Source organism: Oryctolagus cuniculus, chromosome 8, assembly GCF_964237555.1.
Source record: "Oryctolagus cuniculus chromosome 8, mOryCun1.1, whole genome shotgun sequence".
NCBI lineage: Eukaryota > Metazoa > Chordata > Mammalia > Lagomorpha > Leporidae > Oryctolagus > Oryctolagus cuniculus.
The window spans coordinates 108,176,223-108,188,632 of NC_091439.1; the positions used below are offsets into that span (position 1 = coordinate 108,176,223).

At 48.8% G+C, this 12,410-nt stretch overlaps 1 protein-coding gene across 16 annotated transcripts in view; it reads left to right on the forward strand.

The window, feature by feature from the left end:
• Positions 1–12,410, forward strand: part of AASDH (aminoadipate-semialdehyde dehydrogenase) — a 40,264-nt gene that overhangs the window by 14,394 nt on the left and 13,460 nt on the right. For 14 of the 16 annotated variants that reach the window (XM_070048079.1, XM_070048081.1, XM_070048080.1 and 11 more), the window contains 5 exons: positions 3,946–4,138; positions 8,707–8,948; positions 9,271–9,377; positions 10,024–10,196; positions 10,900–11,092. In XM_070048079.1, the coding sequence (XP_069904180.1) occupies positions 3,946–4,138; positions 8,707–8,948; positions 9,271–9,377; positions 10,024–10,196; positions 10,900–11,092 (908 nt within the window). The remainder of the gene's footprint in view (positions 1–3,945; positions 4,139–8,706; positions 8,949–9,270; positions 9,378–10,023; positions 10,197–10,899; positions 11,093–12,410) is intronic. The other 2 variants (XM_070048086.1, XM_070048088.1) reach the window with 2 other exon arrangements.

Consider the following 12,410-nt stretch of genomic DNA (forward strand, 5'->3'; position numbering starts at 1 on the left):
TCCTGTACCTTCTCCCATCCCATTCTTCATTACGATTCATTTTTAATTATCTTCATATACAGAAACCAACTCTATTACTAAGTAAAGATTTCAGCAGTTTGCACCCACACAGACACACAAAGTATAAAATACTGTTTGAAGGCAAGTTTTACAATTCTCATAGTACAACTCATTAAGGACAGAAGTCTACATGGGGAGCAAGTGCACAGTGACTCCTGTTGTTGATTTAACAATTGACATTGTTATTTATGACGTCAGTGATCACCCAAGTCGCTTGACATGAGCTGCTGAGACTATGGAAGCATTTTGAGTCCACAAATTCTGTCAGTATTTAGACAGGGCCATAAGCAAAGTGGAAGTTCTCTCCTCCCTTCAGAGAAAAGTACTTCCTTCTTTGGCCCTTCTTTCCACTGGGATCTCACTCACAGAGATCTTTCATGTAGGTCATTTTTTGCCACACTGTCTTGGCTTTCCATGCCTGAAATGCTCTCCTGGGCTTTTCAGCCAGATCCGAATGCCTTAAGGGCTGATTGTGAGGTCAGAGTGCTGTTTAGGGTGTTTGTCATTCTTTGAGTCTGCTCTGTGGCCTGCTCCCATGTTGGATCATTCTCTACTTTTTAATTCTATCTATTGTTATTAGCAGACATTTGGTCTTTTTTTTTTTTTTTTTTTGGACAGGCAGAGTTAGAGACAGAGAAAGGTCTTCCTTCCGTTTGTTCACCCCCCAAATGGCCACTACAGCTGGCACGCTGCGCCAATCCGAAGCCAGGAGCCAGGTGCTTCCTCATGGTCTCCCATGCAGGTGCAGAGCCCAAGCACTTGGGCCATCCTGCACTGCCTTCCAGGGCCACAGCAGAGAGCTGGACTAGAAGAGGAGCAACCGGGACAGAACCGGCACCTTAACCGGGACTAGCAACTAGGAGGATTAGCCAAGTGAGCTGTGGTGCTGGCGACACTTGGTCTTATTTATGTGATACCTTTGACACTTAATCCTGATATCGGGAATGACCTCCTAAATTCTATACAAAAATGTGGCCCCTTAGAGCTCCCTGGAAGCGCCATCTGGGATGCCACATATGTTACCGGAATTTGGGGTGTCATATGATATCACCATATGCTTTTTAATAAATCTCCAATATTAATCAGCCCGAGAGGGTTCTTGCTTAATATTTAGAGAAGAATTCTAAATACAGGCATAAATAAACGAGGCAGCATGGCACATTTTAAGCTTTATTTAGTGTGAAAGATGCATAGGAGAGAGAGCGGTTTATCTGAGAGAAAGGGGTAAATCTGGGTTCATACCGAGCACCAGGAACCAGCCATGTAGAGGAGCATCCAGGCCAGGAAGGGGCATCTAGCCCTGGAGACGCAGGGCTACAGCCAGCCCTCTTCTGGCAAGAGGCCAGGGCAGAAGACAAGAGCAGGACACACCTTGTCCCAGGCTTTTAACCTACTTCCAAAGGGGAGTGGTTAATTAACCTGATTGGCTGGTGGGCACCCAGGTGCCAGGTAGGGGCATGGGGTCACACAGGGGCGTGGTGAAGGTGTGATCTTCCGGCTCACAAACCTGATCAATTTTAAACTGTATGCCTGCCTACTTCATTGCTATCTACACGATCCGTTACACACTTAATGTGATCACTTTAACATGTGAGATGGCATTATTACCACCCAGCTTAATAGGATTTGGAGTCCCATGGCAAGTTTTTAGCTTTATCCTTAGGGGTAGGTCTGTGGGAACGTGTGCCAAATTGTATATCTCCTCCCTCTCTTATTCTACTCTAATTTTTTTTACTGGGTTGGAATATGTCTCTTTGGATGTCCTTACAAGGACAGGAGCTGTAATAAATTACATAAATCCCTTAGTGTTAGGGGAAGCTTATGGGTGGTAACTTGCGTATGAAATAAAGGCTGTCATTCTCTTAAGAGTTTGGGAGGTGGGGATGAGCTATGGAGAACTGTCAGAGTGGGGAGGCGACAGAGTTTGGAAGAGGTAGAGGCCGTTGCTGAGGAGGCTCGGGGCCCAGCAGAACAGGAACGGTCTGTGCAGTGGGAGCAAGCATTTGCCCAGGGAGAGGCGGGCTGCTGGTTCATGACCAGGTGTATGAATTCCTTAATACTGTTTTGTGCTTGACCTTCAATTCACTTGCCTCTTAAATCAATTTCATTTACTTCTAGGCTTTTTCTTTTTCTTTTAATTTGATGGGCAGAGTTAAAGAGAGGCAGAGAGGTGTCTTCTATCCACTGGTTCACTCCCTAAATGACTGTCTGAGCTAAGCCAGTCCAAAGCCAGGAGCAGCTTCTAGGGCTCCCACATGTGTGCAGGTCCCCAAGGACTTGGGCTGTCTTCTGCTTTCCCAGGCTGTAGCAGAGAGCTGTGGAGCAGCCAGGTCTTGAACCAGCGCCAGTATGGGATGCTGGCACTGCAGACGGCAGCTTTACCTGCTACACCACGGCGCCAGCCCCTACTTTTAGGCCCTTAAGAGAGGCAGTAAATGATTTGATTCTAGAGAGTTGCAGTGTTAAAATAATCTAGAAATTAATATTAAATTTTATATTTGTTTTAGATGTAGGTTACTAAGATAGGCACTATCAAATTTCAGACATAGTAAAACAATCTTAACTCTATTCCTGGCTCCCAAGTATTACCAGGGTGACCTGTTCCTAAAACAAAGATGAGGATTACTGCTTGCCTTGAAATTACTACCTCTACATGGCATGATTGTCTTAGGGAAGGGTAAGGTCTGATTTATTGAAAAAAAAAAATTTTTTTTTTTGAAAGGCAAAGTTACAGAGAGGCAGAGAGAGGTAGGTCTCTCCATCCACTGTTTCACTCCCCAAATGGCCACAACAGCCAGAGCTGAGCCAATCAGGAGCCAGGAGCTTCTTCTGGGTCTCACACTTGGGCGCAGGGGCCCAAGGACTTGGGCCATCTTCCTCTGCTTTCCCAGGTACATTAGTAGGGAGCTGGATTGGAAGTGGAGCAGCCAGGACTCAAACTGGTGCCAGTATGGGATGCTGGCACTGCAAACAGTGGCTTTACCCTCTATGCCACAGTGCAGGCCCCCTTACTGAGATTTTTAAGTTTAATTTAGGAAAATCTTTTTTAAAAAATGGATTTATTTGAAATGCAGAGTTGCAAAAAGAGGGAGACTCACAGAGGAAAGGAGATTGTCCATTGTTGATTTACCCCCTGAAAGGAAAGGCCACCACTAAACACACCAAACACTGGAGTAAGGGAGAAGGTTTATTGTCGGGTGGGGCCCAACAGGCTGCCTCCCAGTGCACGAGAGAACAGCTGCCTGCACTGGGAGAACAGGTCTTCTATGGTTTGCAGAGGTAAGGAAGTGGGAGCAGAAATCCCGTTAGGGTCGGGGTGGATTTAAACCCAGGCCCTTGGACGTGGGATGTGGGCAGTCTAAGTATTGGCTTAACCACTGCACTAAACATCTGCCCTAAGAGACACTTTGATGGTTCAGTGTAGACAAACTTTGCTTCATGGACAAAATTTATTTTAAAAAATATTTGAAAAGTAGAGTTAGGGAGAGAAAGATCTTCCATCTGCAGGTTCTCTTTCCCAGATGGCTGCAACAGCTGGAGCCAGGAGCCAGGAGCTTCATCTGGGTCTCGCACATGGGTGCAGGGGCCCAACCACTGGGATTGTCTTCCACTGCTTTCCCAGATGTGTTAGTGGGGAGCTAGATCAGAAGTGGAGCAGCTGGGACACGAACTGGTGCTCCTATGGGACGCTGGTGTTGCAGGTGGTGAAACTTGATCATCAAATACTTTTTTAGGATCTTTGTTTACCAGATGTTTCGATATCTTGTAACTATATTTTTTGCTTTAAGTTCCTTTTTTAAATTTTTGAATTTTTTTTTTGAGTTCATATGTACCATTCTAAGAATATAATGATTTTTCCTTCCTGCCTCCCCCGCCTCCCCTTAGGTTACTTTTTGATGTCACAAAAGAAGATGTTTTGTTTCTGGCTTCGCCTCTGACCTTCGATCCTTCTGTTGTGGAGATATTTGTTGCGCTCTCCAGCGGCGCCTCTCTGCTTATCGTGCCAGCTTCCGTCAAAGTGCTCCCATCCAGACTAGCTGCTGTGCTCTTTTCCCGTCACAGAGTGACTGTTCTGCAGGTACCGCTTAGGACGGAGAGGATGTGACTGTTCCCGCGGGTACCGCTTAGGACGGAGAGGATGTGACTGTTCCGCGGGTGCCGCTTAGGACGGATAGGATGTGACTGTTCCTGCGGGTACCGCTTAGGACGGAGAGGATGTGACTGTTCCCGCGGGTACCGCTTAGGACGGAGAGGATGTGACTGTTCTGCAGGTACCGCTTAGGACGGAGAGGATGTGACTGTTCTGCAGGTACCGCTTAGGACGGAGAGGATGTGACTGTTCCTCAGGTACCACTTAGGATGGAGAGGATGTGACTGTTCCGCGGGTACCGCTTAGGACGGAGAGGATGTGACTGTTCCCGCGGGTACCGCTTAGGACGGAGAGGATGTGACTGTTCCGCAGGTACCGCTTAGGAAGGAGAGGATGTGACTGTTCCGCGGGTACCGCTTAGGACGGAGAGGATGTGACTGTTCCTGCGGGTACCGCTTGGGACGGAGAGGATGTGACTGTTCCTGCGGGTACCACTTAGGGCGGAGAGGATGTGACTGTTCCTGCGGGTACCGCTTAGGACGGAGAGGATGTGACTGTTCTGCAGGTACCGCTTAGGACGGAGAGGATGTGACTGTTCCGCGGGTACCGCTTAGGGCGGAGAGGATGTGACTGTTCCGCGGGTACCGCTTGGGACGGAGAGGATGTGACTGTTCCTGCGGGTACCGCTTAGGACGGAGAGGATGTGACTGTTCCTGCGGGTACCGCTTAGGACGGATAAGATGTGACTGTTCTGCGGGTACCGCTTAGGACGGAGAGGATGTGACTGTTCCGCGGGTACCGCTTAGGACGGATAAGATGTGACTGTTCCTGCGGGTACCGCTTGGGACGGAGAGGATGTGACTGTTCCTGCGGGTACCACTTAGGGCGGAGAGGATGTGACTGTTCCTGCGGGTACCGCTTAGGACGGAGAGGATGTGACTGTTCTGCAGGTACCGCTTAGGATGGAGAGGATGTGACTGTTCCGCGGGTACCGCTTAGGGCGGAGAGGATGTGACTGTTCCGCGGGTACCGCTTGGGACGGAGAGGATGTGACTGTTCCTGCGGGTACCGCTTAGGACGGAGAGGATGTGACTGTTCCTGCGGGTACCGCTTAGGACGGATAAGATGTGACTGTTCTGCGGGTACCGCTTAGGACGGAGAGGATGTGACTGTTCCGCGGGTACCGCTTAGGACGGATAAGATGTGACTGTTCTGCGGGTACCGCTTAGGACGGAGAGGATGTGACTGTTCCGCGGGTACCACTTAGGACGGATAAGATGTGACTGTTCTGCGGGTACCGCTTAGGACGGAGAGGATGTGACTGTTCCGCGGGTACCACTTAGGACGGAGAGGATGTGACTGTTCTGCAGGTACCACTTAGGAAGGAAAGGATGTGACTGTTCCGCGGGTACCGCTTAGGACGGAGAGGATGTGACTGTTCCGCGGGTACCGCTTGGGACGGAGAGGATGTGACTGTTCCTGCGGGTACCGCTTAGGACGGAGAGGATGTGACTGTTCCTGCGGGTACCGCTTAGGACGGATAAGATGTGACTGTTCTGCGGGTACCGCTTAGGACGGAGAGGATGTGACTGTTCCGCGGGTACCGCTTAGGACGGAGAGGATGTGACTGTTCCTGCGGGTACCGCTTGGGACGGAGAGGATGTGACTGTTCCTGCGGGTACCACTTAGGGCGGAGAGGATGTGACTGTTCCTGCGGGTACCGCTTAGGACGGAGAGGATGTGACTGTTCTGCAGGTACCGCTTAGGATGGAGAGGATGTGACTGTTCCGCGGGTACCGCTTAGGGCGGAGAGGATGTGACTGTTCCGCGGGTACCGCTTGGGACGGAGAGGATGTGACTGTTCCTGCGGGTACCGCTTAGGACGGAGAGGATGTGACTGTTCCTGCGGGTACCGCTTAGGACGGATAAGATGTGACTGTTCTGCGGGTACCGCTTAGGACGGAGAGGATGTGACTGTTCCGCGGGTACCGCTTAGGACGGATAAGATGTGACTGTTCTGCGGGTACCGCTTAGGACGGAGAGGATGTGACTGTTCCGCGGGTACCACTTAGGACGGATAAGATGTGACTGTTCTGCGGGTACCGCTTAGGACGGAGAGGATGTGACTGTTCCGCGGGTACCACTTAGGACGGAGAGGATGTGACTGTTCCGCAGGTACCACTTAGGAAGGAAAGGATGTGACTGTTCTGCGGGTACCGCTTAGGAAGGAGAGGATGTGACTGTTCCACGGGTACCGCTTGGGACGGAGAGGATGTGACTGTTCTGCAGGTACCACTTAGGACGGAGAGGATGTGACTGTTCCGCAGGTGCCACTTGGGATGGATAGGATGTGACTGTTCTGCAGGTACCACTTAGGATGGATAGGATGTGACTGTTCCGCGGGTACCGCTTGGGACGGATAGGATGTGACTGTTCTGCAGGTACCGCTTAGGACGGAGAGGATGTGACTGTTCCATGGGTACCGCTTGGGACGGAGAGGATGTGACTGTTCTGCAGGTACCACTTAGGACGGAGAGGATGTGACTGTTCCACAGGTGCCACTTGGGACGGATAGGATGTGACTGTTCTGCAGGTACCACTTAGGATGGATAGGATGTGACTGTTCCGCGGGTACTGCTTAGGACGGATAGGATGTGACTGTTCTGCAGGTGCCACTTGGGACGGATAGGATGTGACTGTTCCGCAGGTACCGCTTAGGATGGATAAGATGTTTTGTCTTGCATTATTCAGTATTTCAGGGTTTTGGAGAATATTTTGTATTTCTGTAGTTTAAAAAGTTTATCCATTTGAAAGACAGGGAAAGAGAAAGAAACCAATATTCCATCTGACTGCTATCTCACTCCCCAAATGGCAACACTGGGCTCAGCCAGTCCAAAGCCAGGAACCTAAACTCCATCTGGGTCTTCCCACGTGTGGCAGGGGCCCAAGTACTTAGGCTGTCTTCTGTTGCTTTCCCAGGCGTGTTAGCAGGGAGCTGGACAGGAATCAGGAGCCAAGACTTGAACCAGCACTGTGGGATGCCAGCACTGCAGGTGGCAACTTAACCCACTGATGCTGCCCCTGTATGAGGCTTTACAATGGAATAATAATAATTAGTTTAATAATCGAGATGTCCCTTGATTGTGCCACTTGTTTGGAAATGGAAAAAATAATTGGTTAACTATGCCTACAAAATTCTTTTAGTGTGCGTCTTTCATGTGTATTATGCTAGGAGAATTTGACTTAAATATTCTGTGATATGCTGCCACATCTGTCTAAAAATTTATTTGCCTTATGTTTCCCACTGAAAGCTACTGTAAACAAGTGAAATTATAATTAAGTTAGGAATTTAGATTTTTATTTTGTATATCAGTATGCTTTACATTAACCTACAAAAACAAAGATTTTTGAAGTTTATCCTCTGTCGCTCCCCCATTCGCGGAGGAACGACACAGGACCCTGCGTTGTTCTTTTGTCTGCTCGGCCCTTCCCGGGTTTGCTGGCAACCCCTCCACCTCCGTGGAGGGGCGGCTCCCCCTGCCACTTTCCCCACTTCCACAGGGGAGCAGCACACCGCCGGCTGGCTCTCTCGGGGGCTGCTCAGATGCTATCCGGATGTTCCTGGTGCATGTTGTCTCTCTCCTCCTTTATAGTCCTCTTCCACCAATCCCAACTCTGCTACCCACACACCGAGTACGCTGCTCTCCTCCAATCAGGAGCAAGATCAGCTCCTGCAGCTTGTCAAGCTGGTGAGAGGCAGCTGTGTAGAAGTTGTTTACTCCTCTCCCAGCGCCATATTGTGGGAGAGCAGATGCATAGAATAAGTCTTAATTCCAGTAACTTAGTCTAGTCCGAGTTGCTCCCCACAATCCTCTTTCCAGTATCCTAAAAAAAAAAGATAATGCCTCTCTGTCTCTGCCTCTGCCTCTCTGTAACTCTGCCTTTCAAATAAATCTTTATTTAAAAGAAAATAATGTGGGGCTGGCACTGTGGTATGGTGGGTAAGGCCACTGCCTGTGGTGCCAGCAACCCGGAGAGGTGCTGGTTCGAGACCCAGCTGCTGCACTTCTGATCCAGCTCTCTGCTATGGCTTGGGAAAGCAGCAGAAGATGGCCCAACTCTTTGGGCCCCTGCCCCCGTGAGGGAGACCCAGAAGAATCTCCTTGCTCCTGGCTTTGAATTGGCTCAGCTCTGGCCGTTGCGGCCATCTGGGGAGTGAACCATTGGATGGAAGACACCTCTCTGCCCCTCTCTCTCTCTGCCCCTCTCTCTCTCTGCCCCTCTCTCTCTCTGCCCATCTCTCTCTCTGCCCGTCTCTCTCTCTCTGCCCGTCTCTCTCTCTCTGCCCCCCTCTCTCTCTCTGCCCTCCTCTCTCTGCCCCTCTCTCTGTGTAACTCTGACTTTCAAATAAGTAAATCTTAAATGCTGTGGCTTTCCAGATGTGATTTGGAATTTGGTAAATGCAGTGTTAATTTCCTTGGGGCTCTGAAGTAATTCTTACAGTAGGTACCTTTTTAAAGAAGTGAGGGAGAAAGTTATTTTTAATATATCTGCAGGCAACTCCAACATTGCTCAGAAGGTTTGGCTCTCCGCTCATCAAGTCGGTGGTTTTGTCGGCCAGTACTTCTCTCCGAGTGTTAGCGCTGGGTGGTGAACCATTTCCCTCCCTGACTGTCCTCAGGAGCTGGAGAGGAGAAGGCAACCGAACACAGATCTATAACATTTACGGTGTCACGGAGGTATCGAGTTGGGCAACCTTTCACAGGATTCCAGAGAAGATTCTTAACTCTACTTCAAAGTAAGGGTTTTAGTTGTATGAAACAGAGTTGAAAGACTGTTTTGCCATGAACGGTGCTGATAGGCACTATGACCTTAGCTGGTATTTTAGGTCAGAATCCAGAACCTTTATTGTTACTGGTCATGAGACCCGGCTGGAACTTTGTGACAAAGCAGTAATGAATAACATAGATGCTAACCTTTCTACCTGTCCTTTTCCTCTTGGGAGGCTTTGAAAAATAGCATGACAACCTTTTATTCTTTATTTGATGCAGTGAGATTAAACACATTGGGAGATAGTCTGCTCACGTGAGAAACTGCATCTGCTTTGTGCTGTTTTTCAGATGGGAATTGCCTGTGCCGCTGGGACTGCCACTGCTGGGAACAGTGGTCGAAGTCAGAGACGCCAGTGGTCTCACAGTTCAGGAAGGAGATGGCCAAGTATTTTTAGGTTGTTTTATATTTGCTGATTGGGGGAAATATTTTTTTTAAAGGAAGAAAACTTTTCCCCGACTTTTCTTATGTCTAGTATGCTTTTCAGTGATAACTTTTCTCTTTTTAAAAATTGTGTTACTTATTTGTTAGAAAGAAAATATGAATCTCCCATCCTCTGGTTCACTCCCCAAATGCCAGCAACAGCCAGGAACTGGGGTTGGCTGGAGCTGGGAGCAGGAGCCCAGTCCAGGTCTCTGTGGGAGTGGCGGGACCCAGCTACTGGCACCAGCACCTGTTGTCCTCCAGGGTGTACACTAGCAGGAAGCTGGAATAGGAGCACAGCTAGGACTTACATCCAGATATGGGCTCCAGAGCGGCGCCTTAACCGCGGTCAGACACTCGCCCCCTGCTTTTAATTTAGTCTCATTCTCCTCGTCAAGAAACACCTAAGAAATTACCATAATTATTTTAGATAACAATGTCTATTACTCTAAAAAAAATTTAGAAACTATAAGTTTGTATATGATTTTATGAGATAACAGTAAGTCCCCTTTTTAAAATAAATACTTGAAATTTAAAGTTTAGTAATAGCTGTTGGAGATGTTCTTGATTTAGTAGTTTTAATTTATTTCCCACGATATCCATGTTTGTGTCTTGGGAAGGTGGCAGAAACAGGGTGTGTCTTCTTGATGATGAAATGACAGTACCACTTGGCACAATGAGAGCCACAGGTGACTTTGTGACTGTGAAAGATGGAGAGATATTTTTCTTGGGACGAAAGGATGGTCAGATCAAACGTCATGGCAAACGTCTTAACATTGAACTTGTACAACAGGTAGAACTACTTAAGTATTCAATATCTGTTAATACATGTATTGATAAGAGGCTGCTACCACCAATGTTCTGTGCCAGGATATTTTATTAGTCTTAATTACCTAGGACTTTTTATTAGTGATGAATTACAATTAAAAGCACAAGTAATTTGGTGCCTTCCTTATTCCTAGTATCAGGAGATTTTTCCCTTTAATTATTTGAGAAGTAGAGAGTGCTTTCATTCACTAGTTAACTCCCAGATGCCCACAATGGCTGAGACTGGACTGGCAGCTCTGTCCAGATCTCCCATGTGGGTGGCAGAAGCCCAGTTACATGAACCATCATAGCTGCCTACTGAGGTCTGCATTTGCAGGAAGCTGGAATTGGGAGCCAGAGTTGGGAGTCGAACAGAGGCGCTCCAGTGTGGGATGTGGCCATCTGAGCCACTAGGCCAAATGCCCACCCTGGTTGTATTTTAAATAAGTGACAAAATGGATTTTGATATCCATGAAAAGAAACTGGGTTTACTTTGCTTCAGGCTCTATTTTTTTTTTTTTTTTTAATGTTAAGAACTTTGCGTGTTAGTAAGAGTAGCGAGTAATTTTTTGAAATTCTGGTATATTCCAAATTCAACTGTATCGATTTGAAAGTGCCATAATAAATTTGAGCTTTCATAAAGTTCGTTTTTAAACGTTCTCATCAGTAAGTTGTATCCTCTCTCTTAGGCTGCTGAAGAGCTTCAGCAGGTGGAGTCTTGTGCGGTTACGTGGTACAATCAGGAAAAACTGATTCTCTTCGTGGTGTCCAAGGATGCTTTGCTGAAGGAGCGCATCTTTAAAGAACTGCAGCAGCGTCTTCCAAGTCACGCCGTCCCGGATGAGCTCGTGTCGATTGGCTCGCTGCCCTTCACGTCTCACGGTAAAGTCGCCTGAAGCAGGCAGGTTTCGGTGCCAGACAGCGCCGACGCTGCTCCGAGCTGGGGCGATGGTCACGTGCATCCTCGTTGTGAGTGATGCTGGCATTGATTGTGGCAGACCCCGTGTCCTGTGCTGTGTGCTTTGTAAGATGGACTCGATTTCTCTTCAGAAAAGTGTGTGAGTGGGTGCTCGTGTTCGCATTGGCAGATGAAGAATCTAAGCCTTAAAAGGATGACGTGATTCCCCCCCCGCCTCCACCCAGATCACCTTGCCAGGTGGGGGTTGTCTCAGGGCTCTCCAAAGAGACCCACTGTACGGATGGCAGAAGTTTAGTAGAAATGGCTTGTGCACCTGTGGAGACTGAAGTCCCACGGTGTGAGCACGCTGGGGGCCCAGGGAGGCTGCTGGTGTGAATCGGTGTGAGGCAGGGGCCTGAGCACCCGGGCCTTGCTGATGTGAACCCCAGAGGACAGGGCAGAGGAGGAGAGATGTCCCAGCCCAAGCAGTGAGTAGAAGAGGTGAATTTTGTCTTCATGATCTTTTGTTCTCTTTAAGCCCTGTGGATGCCAGCCCCACAGAGCAGGGCCCCAGTTCATATGCTGATCTTACCTGCGCTGCCATCCCAGAAACCCGTGTCTAATCTGGACGCCCACCCCCACCCCCCACCCCCCACCCCCCACCCCCGTCCTGTTGGCACAGGAAATGAAGCCTACGGTGGGAGAGTGGAAGTCCTGGCCAGGACTGACGTCAGAATGGACGCCTGCGCCTGCTCGCTGTTAGGCTCCTTCCTAATTTCGGCTGTCTTGCTGTGTACTTCACATGCAGTCATTCCTTTGTCAGCGGTACCCCTTCTCTAAGTTACATGAATGTTAATGGCATCTTTAAGATTAATTCATTCATCTGAAAGGCAGGGTGATAGGACAGGAGAGAGAGCTTCCACCGCTGGTTTACTCCCCAGATGGCCACAGCCAGGCTGAAGCCAGGAGCCTGGAACTCCACCCTGGTCTCTGGGTGGGTGGCAGAGGCCCAAGCGCGGGGGCCATCGTTCCACTGCTCTCCCAGGTGCATTAGGAGGACGCTAGATAGGACAGAGCAGCTGGGACTTAAACCAGCACTCTCGTGTGGGGTGCTGGTGTCACAGTGGAAGCTTAACCTGCTGCACCACTACACCAGCCTCTGCTTATTCCATTCTTGGTAGCATCACAGTTACTTTCTTCAGCATCGACGACAGACTCTTCATGGGATTTCTGAGCTTTACAATGCACAGTGTCCGTCACTAATGAAATACAGAGGCTCTGAGGTGAAATTTCAAAATGTTA